The 26643-nt window shown below is 47.5% G+C and overlaps 1 protein-coding gene across 7 annotated transcripts; it reads left to right on the top strand.

Moving 5' to 3' along the window:
* phf21ab (PHD finger protein 21Ab) lies at positions 1–26440 on the top strand. 7 transcript variants are annotated; one of them, XM_087844266.1, is made up of 19 exons: positions 1–245; positions 5981–6020; positions 6138–6189; positions 6263–6352; positions 7438–7470; positions 7559–7624; positions 9327–9479; positions 9565–9780; positions 11041–11124; positions 12178–12519; positions 15305–15421; positions 16151–16202; positions 16288–16367; positions 17491–17551; positions 18800–18906; positions 19267–19422; positions 19738–19813; positions 19892–19995; positions 20431–26440. In XM_087844266.1, the coding sequence occupies exons 3-19, from the start codon at positions 6148–6150 to the stop codon at positions 21157–21159; spliced, it is 2508 nt and encodes an 835-aa protein (XP_087700392.1). In that variant the 5' UTR covers positions 1–245; positions 5981–6020; positions 6138–6147; the 3' UTR covers positions 21160–26440. The 7 variants fall into 7 exon arrangements, with proteins under 7 accessions (XP_087700392.1, XP_087700394.1, XP_087700391.1 ...); XM_087844265.1 differs by lacking the exons at positions 1–245; positions 18800–18906 and adding exons at positions 566–1249; positions 18682–18704; XM_087844262.1 differs by lacking the exon at positions 1–245 and adding an exon at positions 566–1249.
* Positions 26441–26643: the final 203 nt, after the last annotated feature.

Consider the following 26643-nt stretch of genomic DNA (forward strand, 5'->3'; position numbering starts at 1 on the left):
CGGCGCAGGGATCTGTGATGTGCTGAGGCTGAGCTGAATGAGATTGAAGAAGAGTTCTTCTTGTTTTGTAGCTTCAGTTTCTCTCTTTTTACACAATTTCCACTAAAAGTCACCCCGAAACACGACAGCTGGGTCCAGCCCCGCGGGGAGGAGGCGGCCGGGCTGTGTGTGCGCCTCTGTTTCACCGCGGATCGGCTTCTTACACACATATATATTTAATTAATCCAGAGGAGGACTGCTGCTGAGTAAGTGCACATTGGGCTTTTTAATTTCATAACTTTAATTTTCCCTGCTGTCAAACTTTACGCGTCTCCTGCGGCCGCCCGTGGTCGAGTGTCTGCGGCTGTTTGCGGGCAGGTGTGCGGGGCTGTCGGCCGGTGTGTGTCCGCTGTGTTCCCGTGTGTTTCTGTGTGTTTAGCTGCTCTGTTTCTTATTCTAGGAGTTGATATTCTGGAGGACAAGGGGCCGATGTAACTTGGACCCACCGACGCCTGCTCGCTGTCAGGGCTTTTTTTCTTGACTCTTGTAAAAAGATGGCGTCTTTCGGGACTGTTGGAGCCCGATTCGAGCCGTGCCCCCGGCCCCTGCCGCCCCTCGGCCGCCGTGTTTTTTTATCTTTGATGGAAGTTGTTATCAGCGTGGCTGCTGGCTGCGTTAGCTCCGCGCGGCTAACAGGATGGTTAGCATTAGCGGCTACGGCTAACGTTATCCACTTGTTCTCAGCCTCAGACGGAGCAATGTCGGACGGTTTTTTTCACACCGAAACACCGAAAAACAGCCCGTAAACCGCGACGGTTCTCCCAAACAGGCGACCGGGGGGCTCTCCGAGGGGGGACCGAGCGTCCACAGGGCCGCAGAGGCTTAATAACACGGTTATAAAACATTAATTTGTCTGCCCGAAACAAAAACCCACTTTTCAGTGTTTGAACTCCCGCAGCAGCAGAAGAAGAAGCACTTGGCGGCTTTCATCTTGAAACCCTCCATTTTAGCTTCATTTCTTCCCTTTTCGGGCCCTCTGCGGAGGCACGCGGGGCTGCTCGGGGAAGTTTATCCCGACAACTTGGCGTCCCACCCGGGGAGCAATTACTCCAATTAACCGGCGGCCTCCACAGCCTGCTAACAGCCGCCGAGCACCTCCGCTCAGGTGCTGCACGTATGGACGCTTCTCAGGTGGACCGGGACCCCCCACCCCAAAACTACAGGTCCCAGTACTCAGGCCCCCAGCTCGCGCTGCAGGCTGGAGCACAAAGTACTTTTACTCATCGCTTATGCTGTACTACTGTACCTCGGGGTGGGATAGAAGTACTCGAGTATTTTTGCTTTCTGTTGCTTTAAATCTGTCCTGCAGTAAATTTAGACGTGTAACTAAAAACACCAAACAGTAAGTCACAGTACTTTGTTTCAGGATGTAACAGTTACTTTTTTATTAATAAGTAATGCACTACTGCTGTAAGTAAGGGCTGTTTAAAGTACTCGGTTAATAGAAGTATTCAAGTATTTCTGTTTTCACTCCGTGTGTACTAACGAAGCCTTTTAACAATGTACTACAGTAAATCAGAGTACTTTGTTTTATATTCCAGACTGAAAGTACTACTTTATTCATTAGTTACGCAGCACTACGAAGTGCAGTTTAAAGTACTTTGAAAGTGAAAGTACACAAATATTTTTATTTTCACTCTAGTAAATTTCAGACGGAAGTACTGCAGTAATGAAGCTTTTTTTAAACAAAGTACTTCAGTAGGATCGAATTCAAAGTACTTTTTTAATAATTAGTAATACAGTCGTACAGTTTTGTACTTGGAAAACTGTGTTTCCTCTTACTGTTGTACTACACTTCAGAGGGTCACACTGCAGTAATGAAGCTTGTACTGCAGTGTGACCCTCGTCCTGTGGTACACGGTGCTCTTTAAAGTACTTTTTAATGTGTACTGCTATATCTAAGTGCAGTTTTAAAGTATGTAGATAGTAGAAATATTACTAATGAAGCTTTTTAACAATGTACTACAGTAGATCAGAGTACTTTGTGTCACATTTCAGACTATAGTACAAAGTAGCTTTTATGAACTAGTAATAAAGTACTACTAAGTACGGTTTTTAAGTATTTTGATAGTTGAAGTACACAAAAATCCTTATTTACATTCTGAAGTAAATTTCAGAGGGAAGTACTGCAGTAATGAAGGTTTTTAAATACAGTCAGAGTACTTTGTTTTAGGCTGCAGTATAAAGTTGTTTTTACCAGTAAATACAAGTACTATTTCTGGGCTAATGATTACATTTTCTAGTACTTCAAATGTGTACTCCACGAGATTTAAAGAGTAACTGTACTGTACAAATGAAACTTTTTGAATAGCAAAGAGTAACTGGGAGTACTTATCGTAGGATCAGGCTGTAGTTTGTAGTACTAAAATACATTTGTTACAGTTTTTATCAAGTTTAAGGTATTTGTAAAATGGAACTGCAGTACTATTTACATTTCTGGTACCTTAAGCGTGTACTAAGTGAAGTGGTGGATTCATTAGTAAACCAAAGTACTTGTCCCATGTTATAGACTGCAGTTTAAAGTACTTTGTAATGCAGTACTACAATGTATAAGTACATTTTTGAATGACCTGGACCATGGAGTACTTTGGTGTTTATTTGTCCTCTTGTGTACTTAAACTATAAGATGGAAGTAAGTCTTTTTTACTAATTGGTACTACAGTACTACTACTTCTAACTAAGGTTTGAGGTACTGTACATGTACTGCTCTAGACTGCATTTCAAAGGGAAACTTTTTACTACTGAATACTGCAGTTTTAATAGTTGTATGTACTCATAAAGCAGAGTATTAGTATTTTTTGTTTCTCTGTTCTTGTATTCTACAAGAGTTGTGTTACTGCAGGTACTTACAAAATACACAGTACAAGTACTCTGAGTCCCTTTGTCTCAGGTTTCAGGCTGTGTTTAAAGTACTTTTATCAGAGTACTACTGAACTTAAATACGTGTTTGAGCTGCTCAGAAACTGGAAGTACTTCAGTTTTATTCTCTTAGTACTACTAAAGCTTTTCAGTGACAGTTGTATAATGCAGTACTTTCCCCTGTTTTTAGTTTTCAAGTACTTGAAAAGTAGATTCCTCGAATACTAATACTGCATAGAGATACTTTACTCCAGTAGGAAGTATCAGAGTAATACTTTAAACTACAGCACAGAAAATCACAGCACTTCATGACTCAGGTGTTGAGTGTTGGACATGAAGTACTTTCTACTAAATTAGTAATACTGCATCTTGTGTAGTATTGAGGTACTTGGGAAACGGGTCTAGTGGTTAAATCGTGTACTTTTAAAAACAACAAACCGGAGTACTGCAAGCCAGATTCAGCAGTACTACATGTATTTAGTTTATATGTTTAAGTACTTGGAAAAAAGCATCCGAGTACACGGCTGCAGTCTGTGCTTTACAGTAGTGACGTAGTATTTTTCTCTAGGTTAATAATAATATGTACTTCAAAATAGTTAAGTACTATAGTTAAGGTACTTTTTCCCTCTGAATGAGTTCACATGTAGTATGTACTAATGCAGTACTTCGTAGTATTAATGGAGTTGGTTAAACTTGAAGGAAAGTCAAAGCACTTTTTGTTTCACTGCACAGTTTTTAAAGTACAACACAGGAAATCAAAGTACTACTAAGAAAAAGTACTTCACGCCACAGCCTGAAACTCAGTACAGGAAGCTAAAATACTCTGTTTATTGCTTTAAAAGTACTTTTTACTGCACTCAGCTTATCTGAATACTACATTTTTAAGTACTTCTCCACGTTTGTGGTGGAAAATACTTGATGAACGACATCGATGAGTATTTAAATCTGATTTTACTAATACTCTGTACTACATTAAATGTTGTACTTTTTACTGCATTATTACTGCAGTTACTTTGTTGTTTTTAAACTTTTGAAGTAGTAAACATTAAATCGCAGTACTCCGTTCCCGGGTCACGGGTTGTGTTGTAGTACATTTACGACACGTGTAACGACAGTTTGAGGTACTTGGAGTATTTTCTCTAGTGTACTCCTGTATATTTTAGAGGTAAAAGTACTTTTTACTGCACTAGTTTCAGCTTTCAGTCTTTCAACCATACATCGGAGGATTTGAAAACAGGAAGTACTTGAATAGTTTTTCTCACATAGTAGTACTACTACATCATCAGTGCAGTTTTGAGGTACTTTACTACTTATTTTTCACTACTTGATACTATGTTTCAGATTAGGGCTCATACCCTGATATAAGACATCTATCGTCCGATAACAATATAAATCACAAAAATGTAACATTTCCTGTAAGTTCTGTGAATCTCGGGCAGCTCGACTTGCGTGAAGTGTTTCCAGCTGTGCGTCGTGTATCTGGAGTCGAGTGTTTTAACCGATGCATGAAACGACACATTTTTAGACAGAAGTTGTAACGGCGCCGTTTTCTTTGTGAGTATTTATTACACGGCGTGCTGCGGGGAAAAGCCTGTTCTAACGTTTGAGTCTAAGGTTTATTTTTTAGCACCTGGCGTCTTTTTTACTTCTCATCCTAAATACTCTGCTCTTTCACGTGATTCAGTTTATTTTGAAAAGTCTCAACAGGATCTTGAGCTTTATTGTGAAAGGTTTATGTGGAAAATAAACAAGCGGACACGCAATGGTGTTACCGTCAACAGGCGCTTGTCCGTCCGTAGTGTGGTTATATATATATGGTTAAATATAAGAGAAAGACAGAACTTTAAGAAATGAATATAGCCACTACAGTGATCATCAAAATAATGAACAAATATTGCTGTAAACAGTTTATTTTGCGACACCACAAAACAAACGACAGACGTTTTTATATCGTCGTCCGATATATATGGTTATATCGAACAGCCCTACTTCAGAGGATTATGTAGTACTAATAAGCTCACAAAATACCCAACAATCACTCAAAGTACTTTGAGGCACAAGCTGGAGGCTATAATACTTGTGTGAAAGTACTTGTGCACTTCTTTCTTTTCTTTTTATTCTAATGAAACTGTAAAAATGAAGCAGTTTTTATGTTTTATGCACTTTATTTTGTAGCTTTTACAGTTTTTAAGAGTACTTCGGTACTTCATTTGTCTGCAGGTTACGGGCTGGGGTGTGAAGTACTCGAGTATTTCCATTTCTTTGTACTCCTGAGTACTTTTTCCTGATGTGCTGCTCACGTTAACCCCAAACAGCATTCAGAGACATGATGCGGATGTTTTTCCTTGATTAACTTCTTCCGTGGATTCGTCATAAATAATAAATCATGTCAGGACCCTGGGTGTATTTCTGGCGACACTTTGAAGGGCCCTGACCCTTATGTTAGTTCCTGTTTCTGCTGTTTTTAGTTTAAAGATTGTTTTTTGTCTCACTGATGCAAAGACATGTAACTGTTGGCATCCACACAGCAGGGGGCGCTGCAGGGGCAGGGATGAGCTAACAGGCTGGTGATGCAACACATTCTGATGATGATGATCTTCTCTGAATGATTTTCTTTGTGTTTTTGAGGGAAAATGTGTCAGTTTATTCTTTTTGTTTCCTCTCCAGCAGAGAAACACGAGCGAGTACTACACAGGGCGCGTTCTCAACGCTCCTCTTTGATTTGAATGCATTTGTATCAAAGATTGGTGTGTCACATGACCTCTGAATCACTGTGGGCAGTGTGACCTGATCAGGTTTGGCTCACATGTGAAAGTTTTCTGGAGCAAAGAAAAACAAACCCAAATAATAAAAAGAATCATCTTAAAACGTGAACAGCAAACATTCACAGGAAGCTGAAAGCTTCAGAAAACATCAGCAGGACGTACAAATCGAGTCCACAAACGGGTTTTATTTTGAAGGTGTGTGCCGCTGCACGCCCGCTGAGTTGTGCTGGCTCAGGACTGACTGTTGGTGTGATCGTCTTTTATTTAAAGTCTAAACACACTGGGCTTGTAACGTGTGCGTTTGCTGTGTGTTACAGGGCAGCACAGAGGGGTGGAGTCCGATCCCACAGCCAGGTGGTGAGTGCTGTTATGCTGAGGCTCATTAATGCTGATGTGAATGAAGTGTTTGATGTTTGGGCGCCTGTTTGTGAGGTGAGCTGCCCTGTATTCATCATGTGTCTGTTTCCTCTGCAGCACCACTTTCATGCTTCAGTTGGATGGTTTTCCTACTGGAGACAGTGTTCAGGTGAGAGCTCACACACACAGGTGTGGTAGGTGTAGCCCTGAAACACCAGCGTCTCACCTTTCTGTGTGTGCAGGCTGATCGATCGGCTGGCAGACTGACTGGATCCATGATGGAATTACAGACGTTACAGGAGGCCCTGAAGGTGGAGATCCAGATCCATCAGGTACGCTGTGGCCTCAGCTGTTTCCTGTCTCGGCCGCTCGCTCTTCTTTTTCAAAGTTCAGTGTCTGCATGAACGCACTGAGGCAGGACACTGAGTAACACACAGAACACACCTGCTTCCTTTACTACAAATATACGGATCGAATCAGGAGGCAACAGGTGGTTTTTACAGGAGCCTGAGGAGTAATTATACTGTGAGTTTAAGTCGTTTCACAGGAAATACAATGTTTCCACGTAAGTTCATGTCAGCAGATCATAAAGTGGATTCATTGTTATTTAATATTCATTATGTTGCTGTTCAGTCAGTCCTTTCTTTACCATGAATGTGAAACTGTAACGTCGGAGTGTTACAGTTTGTTACAGTGTTACAGTTTGTTACAGTTTGTTACAGTTTGTTACAGTTTGTTACAGTTTGTTACAGTTTGTTACAGTGTTACAGTTTGTTACAGTGTTACAGTTTGTTACAGTGTTACAGCGTCACAGTCGCACTGTTTGGGCGGAGTAAACCACCCTGAAAACTGCAGCATGCTTACAGTGGAGGTGCTAGAAATATTGTTTTTTCCACAAGATAAAGAAGAAATAACACAATACTAATAATATACTGATATTACTATAATAACTACCTGAAGTTACGCGTCGCTTAAATTCATCTACAGTCTAATTATTTCTTTGTTTCCGGGGAAAACCTGACCTGTTACCTCCTAGTGTAGCTGCCATGTGGAGGCACATATAAGTGCATTATAATAGCAGTAAAATAAAGTGAAACTGTAGTAGGGAGTAAAGCCACATTCAGTCTGCAGACTGTGAGGCCTGCTGTGGTTTACTGGAGCCTGAATCTGTGTTTCACCCTGAAAACGTGGATGTCTGCTGCACTAAATGAAGCGATGAAGAAGCTGAAAATGTTCATAGTGTGATAGTAAAACGGGAAAAAGAAATCAGGGTCAGGTGTGGTCTCTTTATCTGTTTTCATTTGTTTGTTTAGTTCATATATGATCCTTATCAGAGCGAGCGCTGCTCTGTTTGGGGTGCAGTTCCCTGTGATGAACAGCAGGTGTCAGCGTGATCTGTTTTCTCTTCTTTCTGCAGAAACTGGTTGCTCAGATGAAGCAGGACCCTCAGGTAAGGTCCAAGCTCTTGTTTCTTATCAGCATCTCTGAAGCTTCAAACTTTTCAGACGTTTGTTTTCATGGCATTTGTTTTTTATTAGAACGCAGATCTGAAGAAGCAGCTCCACGAACTTCAAGCAAAGATCACAGCGCTCAGCGAGAAGCAGGTACGCGGTTTAGCTTTGTGCTATCGTGTCCGTGGGCTCGTTTAAAGCGTGACCTTCTGTGATTTCAGAGGTCGAGTTCACCGAGCTGTCGTTTTAGACAAAGAAACGTGAGCTCGGAGCTTCACAGACGCTAAAGTTCAGCTGTAGGAGACACGCTCAAGGCCAAAGCTCAGGGCAGTGGTACAGTCTCACCTCATGAGCTCGTTCTGATATCAAACATTATTAATGAACGACAGCGGTGCACGTTTGTGTCTCTGAGTATTGTCAGTTTGTGACGGGCTCGGTCTCTTTCATGAGCTTCGCCGGTCGTTTGTTTGACTCTGTGTTTGGGGTCTTTCTCTGTGGCTTTGTGATTGTTTGGTGATGGTCCCTGTGATGTACGGATCAGATGAGCATCTGAGTGTTACGCCACGTTCTGAGTCTCTTTGTCTTCTGTTATTTTTGAACACTTTCATTGTGCCTCCTATTTTTATCTCCCTGCATGTTTCTCGCTGTGTTTGTTCTGCGTGTGAAACATTTTGTGCTCGCTGCTTCGACATCGTGCAGAATTAAAGAAGATGTTGTTGGATGAGAGTTTGTGCTGAGATGATGTTGGAGTCGGGATTAGCTCCGATTATTGTGGGGAAACAGAACGCCGCGTATTTGTGCAGGCGGGCATCTTGTGTAACCACAGATGACTAAAGTTGGTTTCAGAGAGTCGGCAGATTAGTCTCGCGCTGAGCTCGGCTCCCACCTGATGAAACTGCCTCAGTGGGAATACGAGCGGGAGCGTGAGGGGCGGGCTCAGAGTAACAGAAGGAAGTTCAGGAGAAGATTTCCTCCTCCTGCTTCTTCTTCTTGTCATTAAACTGGCAGCTGCTCATGGACGAGTCGCTTTGATTCTGGGGAAAAGGAGCGATTTGATTTCATTCAGATGTGCTGGGAAAAGTGCATGACCCTTGACCTTTTTTTTAGAGCGTGCGCCTCACCATCACGCGCTGACGTCATCACGCCTGAACCTCCCGAGTCGCAGGCCGAGAAAGACTGAGTTAAACAGGAAGTGTTTTTAGAATCGGACCTGTGAAAGCAGAAGTCCTGCGAGATTAAACATCGCTGTGCGGCGGCGGCGGCGGTTGAAGTGCTGCACGTTATTGGCAGAAGGTCAAACAGTTCTCTGAAAGCAGCGCCGCCACTTTCCTCGTCCTCTGTGTTTCTCTGCTTTCTCTCTCGCGGCGTCCTCATTGTGTTTCACTCCATTAAGTTCCTGCTTCTGAGTCGACTGTTGCTAAGCAACAGATGGGCTTTATCCTCCGACTGAGAATTCAGTCGCCAGTGTGTGCGTGACCTCCTGAGCTCCGCCCCTTTCTTCTTCTGCCTTTCATTCTTTTTGCTTCTTTCACTTATTTCTCTTTTGCCCCTCCCCCTCCTCCTCAGTCATGCACAGATGCTTGGGTACTTATTTCTACTTATTTCTACTTATTTTCACAGTAACTTTTCTAAATTAAATGATCACATGAACAATCACCAGTTAAAAAACACACTTTATATGACTCCGCCCCAAAGTAAAGTTTAAAAAGCTTTTTTCCTCTGAGCGTCGACCCTCTGCCTCCACACCCTTCAGCCCCCCCCATATCATTTGTTCCTTACTTTGTTTCAATAAAGCTTTTTTGAATGGAGACGTGGCGCCTGCTGTGGGAATAATGTGCTGTGCTCTCGCCTGCAGAAAAAGGTGGTGGAGCAGCTGAGGAAGGAGCTGCTGGTGAAGCAGGAGCCGGAGGCCAAGCTGCAGCTGCAGGTCCAAACTCCTCCAGGAGGAGGAGACATCAAGCCGGCCAACCCGCTGCAGAGCCAGCAGATAGCCGGAGCGCTGCAGCAGGTATGAAAGCCGACGCGGCGTTTACAGGACGACTTAAAACCCGACTGTCTTTAAATGTGTCGTGGGTTAAATTCTCCCTCCGCAGACGCTGACAGTGACGCCGGTCCTCACCACAAAGACGCTGGTGCTGAAAGCTGCGCCCGGCACCGTCCTGCCGCAGCGCCCGCCCACCGTCGCTATGGTAACCACAGCTATCACCAAACCCGACTCGCAGAACGCCCCCATCAACCTCCAGGTGGCCGGCAAGCTGACCAATCAGAGCTCGGAGCCCATGCGGCTGGTGTCCAAGAACGCCATGGTGGTAAGTGCGCTGTCGGCGCGATCTGTTCGAGCTCAGGAGACGCTTCAGACCGCCGCCTGCTGACCCGCCTGCGTGCGCTCTCACGTGACTCTCTGAAAGCGCTCGAGCGGGCTGTGGCGGCGGCGGCAGCTTCTAGCATCTCCCTCTGGGGCTCAGTTCCCCTCACAGAGGCGCATGATTGCAAAAAGAACACGTCACGACACGACTGAGGGTTTTCCAGGTGGTTTTCCACCGCGGGGACATCTCTGCGCCCGTTCCTGGGCCGCCAGACACAACAAAGTACCACCTCTGGGCGTGGGTAGGTACTTCCTGGGTGGGCCTCGATGCTGATGGGGTAAACTGATCACAGCGAGGGCCATCTTTAAAAACACGTCAGGTGAAGAAGCTTAAAAGTCAGAAACGGAGCGATCGAAATGACGAATCGTAACACAGCAGGTCGTTTTTAAATTGTTCTGCAGCCGTCGTTCTCTGAAACACTTCTGCAGCTTTGCCTTATCTTTAAACTTACACTTGTTTTAGCAGCGTGGACAGGATGTAACAGCACGACCACCGTGATTCAAATACTGCACAGAAGACAGAAACGAGCGCAGCTGTCGAACGGCGCTGACACGAGTTCAAACTTGGAGGTGAGGCTCGTGATTCAGGTTTCAGAGCAGGCGAGGGTCCGGTTTGCTTCAGGTGTTGGTCTCTGCTTTGGATGCAGGAACTGACAGAGGTCACAGTGTTCTGCACACGGTTCAGTGAAGGACTCTGAACTTTTCCTCCCAGGAATCTTTTCAAGGAAAAGACTGGAGACAGCTCGCTGACTCAAAACACCTGGATGTTACAAAGTATCAATGTTCCTCTGGATGTAGCGACGTCGCTACATCCAGAGGAACATTGATACTTTGTTACAGTTTTTGAGAAACATTTAGCCAATAAGAGTAAATGTATGTTTACAGTGCGGTGCTGGGACGGGGCATGACTCCATGAGCTCTAAAAAGTAGATCTGGGTTTGTACCCAACCCTGAAGTTTCAGCACCGGACCGATTTTGGTCCCTGCGGGGTTCCTCGTTCCTGCGGTGCAAAAGCAGCTGCTCAGTTCTCCATCCTGCTCCCTCAGCAGAGCCCACAGGTGTGCGATCTACCGCGCGTTCTCAGAGTTACTTACTCCCACGCTCTGCTGTCAACGCTTGGCGACGCGTCCTGAACCGAGCGCAGCAGACGTGTCGGTCAGATGTCAGCAGCACAGATCCACAATCTGCTGTGGTTTTGTCTCAGGTGCAGGCCGCCGCCCAGCCAATCAAAGTTCCTCAGTTTGTCCCGCCTCCTAGACTGACGCCTCGACCCGCCTTTCAGCCACAGGTGCGTCACTGTGAGACCCGCCTCCGAACCCTAACCCCCTCAGATCAGTGTGTGTGGCCCACCCGACGTGGCGTGCTCACTCTCCAGCAGAGGGCGGGAGCGCGCCGAAGCACACGCTCATGCCTTGCTCCGTGGCACTAAAACATTGTTTTCTGTGTGCTGCCTCTTACTCATCACTTCTCCTCTCGTTGTGCTTCTTTTAATTTCCCGACTGACCTGTGAGCAGGTGTTTCAGAGGTTTCCTGCCTGTGTACCAGTGTCTTTTACCTTTCTTTGGTCAGAGCTTGTTTCCTGCAGCTTCTTGGTATTTTTGTGTTTCTGGCTGTCGGTGTGTTTTAACCCTTCCACTGGAGGAACGTGGGCGGTGTTTGTGCTGAGTAACGCCACCGGGAGCTCCGGCCGCTAAACATCAGAGTTAGGCCTCAGAAGTCGTCCTACCAGGAGTACAGTACTTCTGTATGACGTTTGAAGGGTTGGCTTATAAAACGATTAAATATTGTTAACAATATTACGTTTTGGTTTTTTCCCTCCACCAATCACGTTTGACCTTATTGGTGATTTTGGAAAAAATCCGTTTTTATTTTTTATCTAATGAATTTTTCCATTTTTAATAAGTCTAAACGATTCGTGTCCTTTCTGTCCTACCAGGACGTTGTTACATGTGTACATCTTATACTGTTAGAGTTTAATGACTAAATGCTTTATAACACATTAAAGCTTTGCAGTGCCTGTACCTCTGAAGCCCCGCCCCCTGTCTCACCCTGAAGGGCTCGTCTCACCTTATTCCCTGAGAGTGAGCTGTAGGTGTGGTTAAAGACGGGGACTTTGGAGGCGGGGCTTGTGTGGTAGCAGAGCTGGCACTGCTTTACTCAGCGTGTGATGTGGTGTATCTGTCTTTTTTGATTTGATACATCAAAATAAATGAACTCATGTTTGTAACATTGTAGCAGCAGGTCGGCTCGGTCAGGCTGAGGTAGAGCTCCACGGTGGCGTTACCTGGCAGTATCAGGTCATTGTTGTGCCGATTTGTGATTGGCTGTGTGTCGTCATCAGGTCCGGCCAAAGCTGGCCACGCCCACCAATGTCCCTATCGCACCGGCCCCTCCCCCACCCATGATGGCGGCCCCCCAGTTGCTGCAGCGGCCCGTCATGTTGGCCACCAAGCTCTCGTCCTCGCTGTCGTCGTCGGCGCCCATCCACCAGGTCCGCATCGTCAACGGCCAGCCCTGCAGCAAGACCGGCGCCGCCCCGCTGACGGGCATCGTCATCACCACGCCAGTCTCCGCTGCACCCACCCGCCTCGCCAGCCCCGCCCAGGTGCCCCTGCCCACCCCCGTCCCCACTCAGACTCCGGTCCAGCCGATCCAGATCAGCAGCCTGACCACTGAGCCCAAGGTAAGGTACTGCGTCAGTACTGCGTCTGTACTGCGTCAGTACTGCATCCGTACTGCGTCAGTACTGCGTCCGTACTGCATTAGTACAGAGTCAGTATGGCGTCAGTACTGCATCCGTACTGCGTCCGTACTGCATTAGTACAGAGTCAGTATGGCGTCAGTACTGCATCCGTACTGCGTCAGTACTGCATTAGTACTGCGTCAGTACTGCGTTAGTACTGCGTCCGTACTGCATCAGTACAGAGTCAGTATGGCGTCAGTACTGCATCAGTACTGCGTCAGTACTGCGTCCGTACTGCGTCCGTACTGCATTAGTACAGAGTCAGTATGGCGTCAGTACTGCATCAGTACTGCGTCAGTACTGCGTCCGTACTGCATTAGTACAGCATCAGTACTGCGTCCGTACTGCGTCCGTACTGCATTAGTACAGAGTCAGTATGGCGTCAGTACTGCATCCGTACTGCGTCAGTACTGCATTAGTACTGCGTCAGTACTGCGTTAGTACTGCGTCCGTACTGCATCAGTACAGAGTCAGTATGGCGTCAGTACTGCATCAGTACTGCGTCCGTACTGCGTCCGTACTGCATTAGTACAGCATCAGTACTGCGTCCGTACTGCGTCCGTACTGCATTAGTACAGAGTCAGTATGGCGTCAGTACTGCATCCGTACTGCGTCAGTACTGCATTAGTACTGCGTCAGTACTGCGTTAGTACTGCGTCCGTACTGCATCAGTACAGAGTCAGTATGGCGTCAGTACTGCATCCGTACTGCGTCAGTACTGCGTCAGTACTGCATCAGTACAGCATCAGTACTGCATCCGTACTGCGTCAGTACTGCGTCCGTACTGCATTAGTACAGAGTCAGTATGGCGTCAGTACTGCATCCGTACTGCGTCCGTACTGCATTAGTACAGAGTCAGTATGGCGTCAGTACTGCATCCGTACTGCGTCAGTACTGCATCCGTACTGCGTCAGTACTGCATTAGTACTGCGTCAGTACTGCGTTAGTACTGCGTCCGTACTGCATCAGTACAGAGTCAGTATGGCGTCAGTACTGCATCAGTACTGCGTCAGTACTGCGTCCGTACTGCGTCCGTACTGCATTAGTACAGAGTCAGTATGGCGTCAGTACTGCATCAGTACTGCGTCAGTACTGCGTCCGTACTGCATTAGTACAGCATCAGTACTGCGTCCGTACTGCGTCCGTACTGCATTAGTACAGAGTCAGTATGGCGTCAGTACTGCATCCGTACTGCGTCAGTACTGCATTAGTACTGCGTCAGTACTGCGTTAGTACTGCGTCCGTACTGCATCAGTACAGAGTCAGTATGGCGTCAGTACTGCATCAGTACTGCGTCAGTACTGCGTCCGTACTGCGTCCGTACTGCATTAGTACAGCATCAGTACTGCGTCCGTACTGCGTCCGTACTGCATTAGTACAGAGTCAGTATGGCGTCAGTACTGCATCCGTACTGCGTCAGTACTGCATTAGTACTGCGTCAGTACTGCGTTAGTACTGCGTCCGTACTGCATCAGTACAGAGTCAGTATGGCGTCAGTACTGCATCCGTACTGCGTCAGTACTGCGTCAGTACTGCGTCCGTACTGCATCAGTACAGCATCAGTACTGCGTCCGTACTGCGTCCGTACTGCATCAGTACAGCATCAGTACTGCGTCCGTACTGCATCAGTACAGAGTCAGTACTGCGTCCGTACTGCATCAGTACAGAGTCAGTATGGCGTCAGTACTGCATCCGTACTGCATCAGTACAGCATCAGTACTGCGTCCATACTGCATCAGTACAGAGTCAGTACTGCGTCAGTACTGTGTTAGTACTGCGTTAGTATTGCGTCCGTACTGCGTCAGTACTGCATTCGTACTGCATCAGTACAGAGTCAGTACTAACGCAGTACTGCGTCAGTACTGCGTCAGTACTGCGTCAGTACTGCGTTAGTACTGCGTTAGTACTGACTCTGTACTGCACTGTTTGCCACAGCAGGATGTGAAATATTTGAATCGTGCTCTTAAATCTTACTTTTTACGTTCAGAAAGCTTTGGACAGTTTCGTAGTTCTGATGTTTAAACAATGAGGCGATGACCTTAAAGATTTAAAGGTGGCGCTCGTGTGCCGCTGCTCCTCCGACACGCTGTAAAGGTCTGTGTCCAGCGCTGAAAGGTTGGATATCAGTTTTAGTTCATTTACAGGTTAGGGTCATGTGCCAGTATAGCTCCCCCCTGTGGTGATTCAGGTAACTACAGCACTGAAACGAACAGGCCTCTCAGACTTCAGCAGGGTCTGTTTTCCCCTCTAAAAGTTCTGAAGTGATTTATACAGCTGGTGTCTGTATAGACGAGGAGAACCTCACTAATGATCTACTTTTACTCGTGGATCCGCACGGTTAAATTCTGCTGCTTTCCCGACAGCGGTGATCAGAGGAAGCGTACCTGCTCCTGGAGCATCGGGCAGCTGGACGCTCACAGCTTGTTTGGGTATCGTTAGTATGTTAGACTTGATGATTAGTCAGCGCTGCAGAGCTGCGTGCAGGGCGTCGTCTGCTCGTGTCTCGCTGTCACACCCTCTGAAGGTCCCGTGTTTGCAGCTGATGGGTTCTCACTGGAGTCTGGACGCCTGTTCGGCCCTCGGGTCTTTGAACGATGGCCGTGTGGAGGCCTCTGCTTCTTTCTTCACTGAAAAACAGAAAATAGAAATAATGAAAATATAAAGGAGCGAGTGTCGTCGCTCTTCTGTGACTTAAGCTCGCCGTCTTCGTCTCGTCTTTTCTCAGCAGACTGTTAAACCGGGAGGAACAGAGCAGCACGTCGTCGTCAGCCTCCCGTCCTCCTCCTCAACCGCTCCTGTGTCTCCTCCTCCCAGGCCCCCCAAGAAAGAGGAGAACCCAGAGGTATGACCCACAGAGGGACACGCAAGTCGTGTATTTTATAGCACAAACCGTTTCTCTGCTGTCACACGTTTCACCTGCAAACTCTACATATTAATATCTTTAAGTAAATGTTATTGTTACTAAAACATATTGTTATTATATTGTAGTTCAAACGTACACACAATTCAATTCAATTTTATTTATATAGCGCCAAATCACAACAAATGTCGCCTCAAGGCTGATGTTATGAAAGCAGATAAAGGCGCACGATGTTTTATTTATGCAGCAGTCGCCTCAAGGTGTTTTATATTATTAGACCCTAAAATAACCCAGAGAAACCCACCAATCATATGACCCCCTATGAGCAGCACTTTGGTGACAGTGGGAAGGAAAAACTCCCTTTTAACAGGAAGAAACCTCCAGCAGAACCAGGCTCAGGGAGGGGCGGGGCCATCTGCTGCGACCAGTTGGGGAGAGAGAAGGAAGACAGGCCACAGGGAGAGAGTGGGTGGGGCTTCATTGTGTGCCTGGGTTTGAGAGCGAGAAAAGAGGCGTGACTCTGCTGCTTTACTGCATCGATATGAAATACTTTCATCCTGCATCTCATTTTAAAAAGATGGATTTCTGTGTCAGGACGTGCAGATGTTTACTTTGATGCTTGGAGCACGTGTTGCTGGTGCTGCTTGTGTACCGCACAACTTTGTTGTTGTACCTGCCAGCGTGATGAGTCACCTGCTGTGTCTCCTTTAGAAACTGGCCTTCATGGTGTCCTTGGGCCTGGTAACACACGACCACCTGGAAGGTGAGCGATGGTTTTAGTCTCGGTGTCGTGAAGCTGCTGCGCGAGCAAACACCTGCAGGAAACGCTGATGTGTTTTTATTTGCAGAAATTCAGAGCAAAAGACAGGAGCGCAAGAGGAGAACGACGGCCAACCCAGTGTACAGCGGCGCCGTGTTTGAACCCGAGGTACGACCCAGACTCCTGTTTACGTTTGTGAATGTAGAGTCAAGCAAAGTACGATGACACGTTTACGAGTTTGGGTTGTTTTTCTGCAGTGACAGAATAAAACCAAACATTTTTAATAAGCTCGAAGGTTGATTAACCCTTTAAAGCCGGTCGGAGCAGCACGCTCTGTTTTGCGTAACTATTTTTAAATCCCGGTAGCTCTGCAACCACGTGAGCTAGCGCAATAATTTTTTTTGCATATGAAACCGGAGGAGTTGTACTTACATCTTATGCCATCAGCTTGTCCTCGGTCACAGTTTCCTTCCACATATAGCTTTGCAAAAACTGCATAAAAAGCACTTGCAGCAACAAAAACATAATATTCCAGAAACACGCTTTGCCGATCCGATCAGCTGTTTGTAACACTTCCTAGTTGGATTAGACGTCAGCGTGAACTATCGCATGTCCGCCATGACCTGCCCGAAACCGGAAGTGACGTCATTTTCGCGGAAATGTAGTTTTTTTTTTTTACCATATAGCCTCATGAGCCTATACTGGTGTTTTTAAAAGTTATGTTTGACTTTATGACTTTCTGTGTCGTTTCTGGGATGCTTAGGACTCATATTGCACTGCTGGAAATAGTTTATTTTGATGCATATGCTGCTTTTTTGCAAATTTGCATTATAATATTTATTTTCGTTTTTCCTGCAGTATATAAAAATTGGTGTATTTCAAAAATAAAACTATGAAGACACTCAAAATAAATTTCCTGTGGTGGGAAACTATTTTGTGCAACTTTTTTGTATTTACAGTTTTGAGGGATAAGCCTCTTAAATTTCTCTAACTAGAAATAAATGTTAAAAAACAAAAACGATTTTACATTTTTTTGTAGTTTATTGCACTTTTTTGCAATTTATGTAATTACTATGCACTTAATGCAGACATATTATTAAAATCTAGGCTGTAATGGTTGTATTGATGTATAGCAACTTGAAATGCTCCCAAAAATGGCTCCACAGCATGTAAACATATAATATAAGCTCTGGCGGACTTGGTTCTATGGTAGGTCTTAAAGGGTTAAAGTAGTTTTCACCAATATTTCGCCTGCTGAGCGACTTAACGGCGTTTTTCTCTTTGGTTTCAGAGGAAAAAGAGTGCAGTGAGTTACCTGAACAGCCCTCTGCACCAGGGGACCAGGAAGAGAGGTCTGTATGAAAAACAGACCAAAGATGATAGAAATGACAGTAGAAACCAGTAGAGACTGAACGATGCATGACAATAGAATCAGGCAGAGCTGCAGAGTCGTGTGTGTGTGTGTGTGTGTGTGTGTGTGTGTGTGTGTGTGTGTGTGTGTGCGCTTCATTGAGTGAAGAAGAGTAGAAACAGTAGATTAGTGTCTGATCTGATGCTCGGTGTTAATAACGTGCTGTGAAACTTTTCTCCTGCTTCTGCTTCCTGTCTCTGTCGCTTCAGTCGGGTTTCCGCCGGATTCATGCTCACTTGTCGTCGAGGCTCTGAAGCTCCAAACGGGCTGAAACGCGCCCGCGTGTTGCGTCATTTAGTGCCGATGATGTCAGGTTTGATTCACAGACTAAACGCAGACACAGACCCTCTGACACGATGGTTGGTGATCAGAGCTGCGGAGCCTCCGATGAAGGAGGATGAATCCGGTTAGACCCTCTGTTTTCTCTGGGAAGAGCTGAAATGCATTCTGGGGATTGTAGGAACACCCTGACTCCCAGTTAACGCCCATGATGTTTGTTTGCTGGGAGCCACGCCGCTGGTAACACGACTAACGGTGTTTCTGATTCGATAACATCACACTGTCCGACAGTCGAGCTGCAGACGTCGTAACGCTAGACGCTAACCTCACGCGCAGCTCGTGGTGTCAGATGTTAACACGCCCTGAAAGAGGCGGAGGAAGTCTGCGTCAGCGTCTGCGCTGATGCTCGACTGTTCCTTCGCCCTCCAAACGCCGGCCTCGGGTTCCCACCTCGCTGCAGCCGCTCTCGTATTCATCTCTTCCTGTTTGTCTTTTAACTTCGGCTCTTTGTGAAGCCAGTAACGGCTCGCAGGTCGTGCCTGTCGGGTCCATGCATCTCATACATTAAGCCGTTTATGACTTTTAAGTGGCGGCAGTCTGAGCCACTCGTGCAAAGACAAAAAGGCGAGGTGGGAACGTGAGGTCGGCCGCGGGCTGTTGACTCCTGACACGAGTCCACGGGCAGCTTTGTACTAGAGCTTGGCGTCAGCTCGCTCGGAGCACTAACCCTGCTGTCTGTGCTTCTGACTCCTCCTCTTCCTCCTCTTCCTCTCTCACCCTGACTCATGCTAGCCAACGAAGACTCCCTTTCCAAGGTATGTCATACAGATGTTTGTTTTGTTTCTCCCCCCTCTCCATCTTTCTTTTTTTCTTTGTTTTCCGTCTTTGTCGTCTGTCTCATTTCACCCAGGTCGTCCACCCAAATACAGCAGCGTCCCGGACCTGGTCAGCCTCACCCCGACCTCCCCCTCCAGCCCCGTCCATCCCCTCCCCCTGCCCAGCCCCAGCTCTGGGGATGTAAGTAACGATGGGGGAGACGGACAGCTCAGAGGGTTGGACGCCCCGTCACACACGCTCCTTTTGGCCCAGTAGCTCTGTCACCATTCGCACTCCTCCATTAGTTTGTCGTCTCCATGACACCCATCGCACTCATCACTTGATTTTACTTTGACTCAGCCTTACAAAGTGAACAGCGTCCTGTAGCGTCATTGATAACTCTGCAGAGCACATTCTAACCCCCCCGTGTGGGCTCGATTAACACAACACATGTCATTAGAACAAGCCCAGACTGTAGACTAAACCAGATCACGGCGCCCCCGCCTTGCCGCTCCGCTGATGGTTGGTGGGGAAACTGATTGGTCCAATTCTTCCTCACAGGGAGACATCCATGAGGACTTCTGCACTGTGTGCAGACGCAGTGGCCAGTTGCTCATGTGCGACACGTGTTCTCGTGTTTATCACCTGGACTGCCTGGATCCACCCCTGAAAACCATTCCTAAAGGCATGTGGATCTGTCCAAAATGCCAAGATCAGGTAACCGCAGCAGACTGATCCTGAGTCAGGGGGAGGGGGTACTGCAGTCCAGACTGTGCAATGTGCTTCCGGCGGGCCTTCTGCCACGCTGGCCTGGACTTTAGGACTGTTCGATCCTTTGTAAGCAGAAACGTGATGCAGTATTGTTCTTTTGTGCTTCTGTCTCATTCATTGTGTAAAGATCTGCATCTCACATCCATCCACCCCATTGCTCGTCCCCGTATCGGCCCCGCCGCAGGGTGGTGGCTAAATTTGTCTTCCTGAACTCTTTTCCGAGCTTCCGCCTCTGTGAAAACTCCCAGCTTCTCTCTCCAGATCCTGAAGAAAGAGGAAGCCATTCCCTGGCCCGGCACCCTGGCTATCGTTCATTCCTACATCGCTTACAAAGAAGGTGACGGCAGCTTTTTCTCGCGTCTCGCGTCTGCCGGGACCGGCGAGCTCTGACCGACTCTCCGTCTTTGTCTTGCAGCTAAAGAAGAGGAGAAGCAGAAGCTGATGAAGTGGAGCTCAGAGCTGAAGCTGGAGCGAGAGCAGCTGGAGCAGAGAGTCAAGCAGCTCAGCAACTCCATAACAGTGAGCTCAGCGCACGCGTTTATGCCTCGTTCATAATCTGTGCAGCGCGAAAGTTATTAAAAGTTTTCAGCGGGGGGACGACTGTCAGCTGCTGTGATGTTTCTGTGTTTGGATGTTGGATAATTACCTGTCAGGTCCTGAGCGAGCTGCCTCAGGGATGCTGAGTCGGGCTGGTAAGCGATGAAAAGTGAAACCTGAATCCTGCAGCTCGTCGTACTGTAACTGCATGTTTTAGAGCGTTTCTCCGGTGACGAGCAGGACTGTGCGCCGTAAACGAGCACGGCTCCGGGTCAGACGCTCGTCCTCACAGCGTCACAGTCACGGGGATGTTTACTGTTGTTGCAGTTAAACGCCTGCCGCCAACGTCAGCTTCTGTGACTTGTCACTGCTCGTTATTTGAGGAGATGAAACTAAAACCTGTTTTCATGTTTGCAGAAATGCATGGAGACCAAAAACACCATCCTGGCGCGCCAGAAGGAGATGCAGCTCTCCCTGGACAAAGTCAAACACCTGATTCGCCTCATCCAAGCCTTCAACTTCAACCAGGCTCTGGCAGAGACGGAGGGCAAAGACGTGAGAGTCCCGGACAGGGCTGAGGCCGCGGTCGGCTCTGAAGCTCCGCCCAAAGTCAACTCGGCGGAGAAGGTGAAGGCGGGGAGCTCCTTGGCCGGCGTCATCACCGAAGGGAGCAAGCCCGAGGAGCACGGAGCCGCGGGGAGCCGCCAGACGGGCGGAGACGCCTCCGGCCAGCCTGACAGCACAGTCCTAACGGCAGATAGCGGCACCGGCGTGGGGGCGGACGGAAAGGCGGGGCCGGGGGGAGGGGCTAACACGGGGACCGGTCTCCAGGCGGAGATCGTAGCCAAGCCTGAGACTGAGGTAGCCGCGGCAACTAACGTTCCCGCTTCTTCGGCCGTCGCCACCACCAACGGCACAGCCGAGCCAGCCCGTCCCGATCAGAGCCCCGGCGGAGGCCACGGCGCCAACGCCGCCACCGGCTCTGAAAACAAGACAGCTGCCGTCGACCCCCCAGAGACGCCGGCAGAGAAGAAGCAGGAGGAGATCGCCGGAAGCGATGGCAGCAACACCAACAACAGCAAAACCTCAGAACCCTCCCAGCATTCTTTGCCAGCTCTCGTCAGCAGTTTGGACAATAAAAAGTAACGCGGCGTCTCGTCAGTCGGGGATTCAAACATATATATTAAAAAAAGACTCTTGCTTGCACCGTGTGGTGCCCTGAAGTTGCCAATCTGTATAAATGTTGTTTGTTTGCATTGTATTGTCAGACTGTGTCAATGGTAGATATACAGCCCAAGTCACGTGACTCTGGGAAGACGTAGGCTGTTCCACCCACTGAGCTGGGTACAGGACGGCGTGCGCACCAGTGTCATCATGCCAATTAGCGATAGACGTCATGGTGGGAATGCTCAAAGGGAGATTTAACTCATCATCACACCAGTGTGTGCCTGTTCCAGTGGCCCCTGTTCCCTGCGAGGTGGGGAGACGGTTCACATGGGCACGAAGAACGCCGAGAACGTGGAGCCAAACATCTGTCAGGGGTTACTGGTCGAAAGCAGTGTTGTGATAAATGAACCTGTTCGTGCCCTCGTCCCAACGAACTTAATGTGAACGACCATGAACCTTAACCGTCCGTCCCGACCTTCCCGATCGTCCGACCCTCGGATCTCTTCGGTGAGGAGCGAACCCCGTGCATCCCTTCACTGTGAAAAGGCTTCAGTCTGCTTCAAACACAGAGTGGCACCAACCAGGCGCCGCAGATGCAAAGAGTCCGAGAATCTGGATCACATCTGGGTGTTTTTGATCGGAAGTCAAACGTAGTAGAGTTACGGTGAACTTTGCAGAGAAGCGTTAGCCAACACCGCTCACGCCGAGCGGCCTAACTTAACCAGGTACCCGACAGCTGGGTACAAACAACTGTTGAAGGGAGCGAAAGATAAAAGGCTGAAAATGGGATTTTCAGCCGCTAACAGCTCTGAAAATCACACCTTAGACTGATAACCTTCGATATCAGCCGGAGACCCTCCTCAGACATCGTCTTTTTAAAGATGGCGGTTGGCGCTTTGAAGCATGCGGGTCTGACTGGCAGCACGCTCATCAAACCACACGTACACCTGGCGGTGTAAACCCGGCCTCACCTGCCCAGGTGAGAACAATACACAACATTATTGCAGAAACCTTAAAGGCCTCGGCATCGTCGCTCTTTTGAAGCACACTGACGCCTTTGGAAAGACTTCCCGAGCGATCCGTAATCCCTACGTTATTCCCACTCGCAGTCACCCGGTAACCAAACGGCCCATCCTCTCCCCATCTCCTCCCACCTGAGCTCAGGCAGCAAAGACGCCGAGCGGCGCGTTCGACAGGTACAAAGGACGAGGTCGAACAGGCTCGGTAGCCGAACAGATGTTTTCAGTGGTGTCGGTCAAGTGTAGTGATTGAGTTTTCATTCGTGAGTCAAGTGTGTCAACTGTGAGCACTAAATGTGAAATTGCAATATTGCAATGTCAACACACACAAACTATATCTGGGCTGTGTTTCTTTTTTATAGGAAAAGATATTCAGGTCTTCCTAGTCTTCTTCAGAATAAGTGCTTTCTGTTCCTGAACCTGCTGGACTGGCATTATCCACACACAAAGGAGTCCTCTTTTTGAAGCGGTCGTCTTTGCATCGTGTGCGTTTCTGTTGAATCCTGAACTGCCAAAACGACGTACCCAAATTCAGCAGGGACAAGTCCACTTACTGTATCGAAAGATCAAATCGCCGGCGTTGTAAGATATTTAGATGCTACCATTTCAGAAATTGGAAGTCCCCAGATTGAGACAGGAGAGCTTACTAAACAATAACATTAAAGGAACTTTTTTCCTTCGAACGGAGGGTTCGTCGTACGAAGCTGCTCCTTCCGACGGATCTCAAAGGACGATAATCCTGAGATTAAAGCACAAGCTTGCTGCATTACAAAGAAGTGCTGAAGAGCTTTTTGTATGTTAATATGGAATTAAACAGAGTATGCATCTCTTTGTTGTGATGTGACTTATCCCCCACATTGCCAATATTTTTCTCGGAGGACACACAAACCTCTGACGTGCGTAGTTCCTGTTTTTGGGAGGAGCGGCCCGAGAAGCGCCTTCGTCCCCTCGCGGTCAGATGCGTCTCTTTTCTTTGTGTGGCCGAAGCGCGGCGCTGTCGTTTGTGGCTGTCGGTTCAGGTGGGTCTGCTGAGCCGCTCGCTGCTGGCTTCTTGTTGGGAGCGAGGCGACGACGGCGCCTCTGGTTGTGCTGGAATTTCTGTCGCTTTCTTGCTTTGAGCTGTTTTGGAGCATCGTTGCCCAGGTTTCAGTCGCCGGGCGGCGTCTTCACCCCCGAGTGCCGACGCCGTTTGTTTTCTGTCATCGTGCACGTTCGCTGGGACTAGAGCCGCTGGATGCAGAGCTCCATATCGCTGCTCTGGTCTTTGCAGCTGGTCGAGGAGTCGAGCGATGACCTCGAGCAGTAAAAAGATTTTGTGGCCTTTGAGTCGGGAATCCAAAACGATGGAACGCCAAAGTGACACGGCCAGCTCCAAAGCATCCAAGCAGCACACTGGACGTGCCAGGCGCCGTCTGCTGCGTGACTGAGGCAGGTCAGGAGCTCTGCTGTGCGAGTGGATACCCTGTGGGTGTGGGGTAGGCCCAGCAGCAGAGGAGAGCGTGTGTCAGCCTGTGTTGCTTACTGATGAAGCGTCAGTAGTTGGACTTTCCTGCTAACACCTGTACAGTCTCTGGAATAGAAGGCGTTTAGCGACGTGCACGTGGCGGTGACCGCAGAGGTGAACACGCTGCAGGGCGACTGGGGTGACCGTTAACTTCATATCACTACGACCAAGTCGGCATATCGGACACCCGGTGTTCTCGTATACAGACTGCCTTCATTCAGAAGATCCCACAGAAACGTTTCCACGCGTTCGGCCACCGCGTCGCGTTTGCCGTCGGTCAGAAGAGCTCGGCCATTCGAACACAGATGGGAAAGAAGAGCCAGAGATGCAACTCTAACAAAAAAAGAAAAAAGGCAACTGACGTGTCCCCGGGTCCCTCTGAGTATCATTCGTTGTGTTTTGTTGTTCGTCGGCGTTCTTCATCACGCGAGGCTGCGTTCACTCAGAGCAGAGTAGTCATCAAGGTTTTCTTTCAAAGAGCCCGAACTTGTGTTCCAGTCAGACTGGACCTCTCCCTCTGTACAGTAGGTACCTCGAGTGCCTTTCTTCAAACAGCAGATAATATTTGTCTCTTGACTTGCACTGTGACTTGTAGAACCTTACTAACCCCTCCGTATGACCCTCCGGTCCCCCGTCCCAGGAGCTCCCCCCAAACTCCGGAGCACAACTCGGTCCCTCCACCTCAGGCTGCCAGTAGTCAATGCAAGTTAAATCTACATTTCATATATGATGCCGTTTGAAATCGACCGCATAGTGTTTTGTTGATGTTTAATAGAGGAGTTGCCTTAAATGTGTTTTATTTTCGTTTCTTTCTGTGATTAACTTTTCCATTCGGAGAAAAACAAACACCTGTGCAGACGCGAAGGTCAGAGGTCGTTTGGTGAGAAGCAGTCGGGGTTTTCCCGACGATGATGATCTGCTCGGAGCTGTGTTGTGATGCACTTTTTGATTTGACCAGTATTATCGGACCGGGATCGGTCAGCAATGCAGAGCGCAGGTGCGAATCCCGGTTGCCCGGATTTCCTGGCTGGACTCGCGTTCGTTTTATTTTGAAAGGTCCATTGTTGCTTCTGCACTGTTCCTGTTCTTCTTCGGCTTCAGATAACGCCTGAGTTTGCTAAATCAGGTCACATGAGGCGTCTGGCATGATCAAACTTTGACCCGATTAAGAGCATCTGTCAGTGCAGCGGCGGCAGCGGAGCGCATGCCTTTTTATGCAAACTTTGATAATAGACGTGTCGAAGCGTTTTTTTGATATGCATCTGCTTTTATTTTTACGTTTTCATGTGAAGCTCGAGTCACTTTCTTTTCTTTGGGCGTTCTGGCAAACACGGATGCCAGAGCACGCCGTTTAGGTGTTAAACGTTGCAGCGACCATCTGCGTTCAAAGGGTTTGTTCGGAATCAGAAGGTTTTTCCATGGATGTATGAAGAAGAACTGGACACCTGTTCTCCACTGACACGGTGCCGTTTGTGGGGCGGTCCTACCGCAGAACGCTTACCGGTGATTGGTAGAAGTAGCCTGTGGATTTGTTCGACCAGCGCTTGGTTCAAACATGAACGCAGTCGACGGATTGTGTTTCTTTCTGGGAAGTTACCCCAACTTTGACCTCATCAGCACCTTGTCAGTGGAACGCAGGAGGAAGATCATCGAAAAAGTAGTCCTAGCTTTGTCTGGCTCGTGGGTTAAGAGAGAAATCGCTGCTCTGATTGGTTCTGCTTTGTTCAATGACTGTTTGATTCACGGCTTGGCCGAGGTTTAGGTGATGCCGGGCTACAGAGCAGGAGATCTGAGTGTCTGCCCTGCATCAGCTCTCTGAATACATCCATGGGTTTAGGTTCTTCGTTGTAGTCTTGATTTGGCTGATGCGGCGTGCCGACTGTTGGGATCCCAGCAGAGCTGCGAAGGTTCGGGGAGGAAGGCTCTCTAAATTGCTTCTCAGTTTCGATTTCGCCGAGCCGTCCGGGTGAACTTATCCAAAGAACACTGAGAGCATACATTTCGTCTCTGCATATCATACGGATGTCGTTTTCCTGCGTTGGCATCGCGCTCGTGCATTCCCGCCCGTGGTCACATTAACCGCTCATGCATTCTAAAAAAACAAAAGACTGTGCTGGGGGGTCGTTCCTGCGAGGTAGTTTGCTCCGACTTTTAAGTTGTATCAGTTTTAAAACGATCAAGTCATGATTGTGGCCTTCTAGTATTCTGTCGGTACATGACGTCATTAATCTCTCGTGCCCGCCCGCCCATCTGTCTGGACCCAAACGTACACCTGCAGCTTCTTACCTCATCCACAGCTGATTCCATCGGGGTGTGTTTGAGTGCAAAAAAAGAAAAGTTCAAAAAAAGAAAAAACAAAAGTCTTTTTTTATCTTCCATTTGGTGAGATGCATTGTAGCGATATGAATAAAGAAAAAGTTCACCTGGTGTGCTGAATAATGTGTAAATTGGTAATTACACAATCTGAATATTTGTATAATTGTTTGTATTTTTTCATAATGATTTTGGAAAGGAATGTGTTTATTTTTTTGACTTCTGTTCCAGATGTGTCTTCTGTTGGCCTGACATTGTGACTGGTCTGGTGGGATTCTTACCTCTGTATTGAGCCTCTTCTGTGATGAATTCTTTGTATGCAGTGTTTAGGAAATACTGTAGGGAACATGGGGAGGAGTTGATATTAGGAGCATTTGATCAATTTGTATTTATTTATTTTATCATTTTGTTAATAAATTGTGAAAAGCAGACCGTGTGGTGCTTGCCTGTTTATTTCTCCGGCTGTTTAAGATTAAGAAAAAAGCCACATTCATTAAGAACAAATGTTTGTATAGTCCCTAATAATAAAACCGCCGGCCCCTGTATTATAAATGAGATTTATAATTTATAATTCCTTTTTTTAAATCGTTTTTGCCTTTTAATTTGATTCGTTTCGTAGCTTTTGAA

This window comes from Neolamprologus brichardi, chromosome 7, assembly GCF_056152115.1.
Source record: "Neolamprologus brichardi isolate AB-2024 chromosome 7, ASM5615211v1, whole genome shotgun sequence".
NCBI classification, from domain to species: Eukaryota; Metazoa; Chordata; class Actinopteri; order Cichliformes; family Cichlidae; genus Neolamprologus; species Neolamprologus brichardi.

Bases quoted from the DNA above. Each gene is read 5' to 3' on its own strand.
- phf21ab (XM_087844262.1), top strand. From the start codon at position 1,156: ATGGACGCTTCTCAGGTGGACCGGGACCCCCCACCCCAAAACTACAGG. The intron at 1,250-5,980 runs GTACTTTTACTC...TGTGTGTTACAG, and splicing joins GCTGCAGGCTGGAGCACAAA to GGCAGCACAGAGGGGTGGAG. The intron at 6,190-6,262 runs GTGAGAGCTCAC...CTGTGTGTGCAG, and splicing joins CTACTGGAGACAGTGTTCAG to GCTGATCGATCGGCTGGCAG.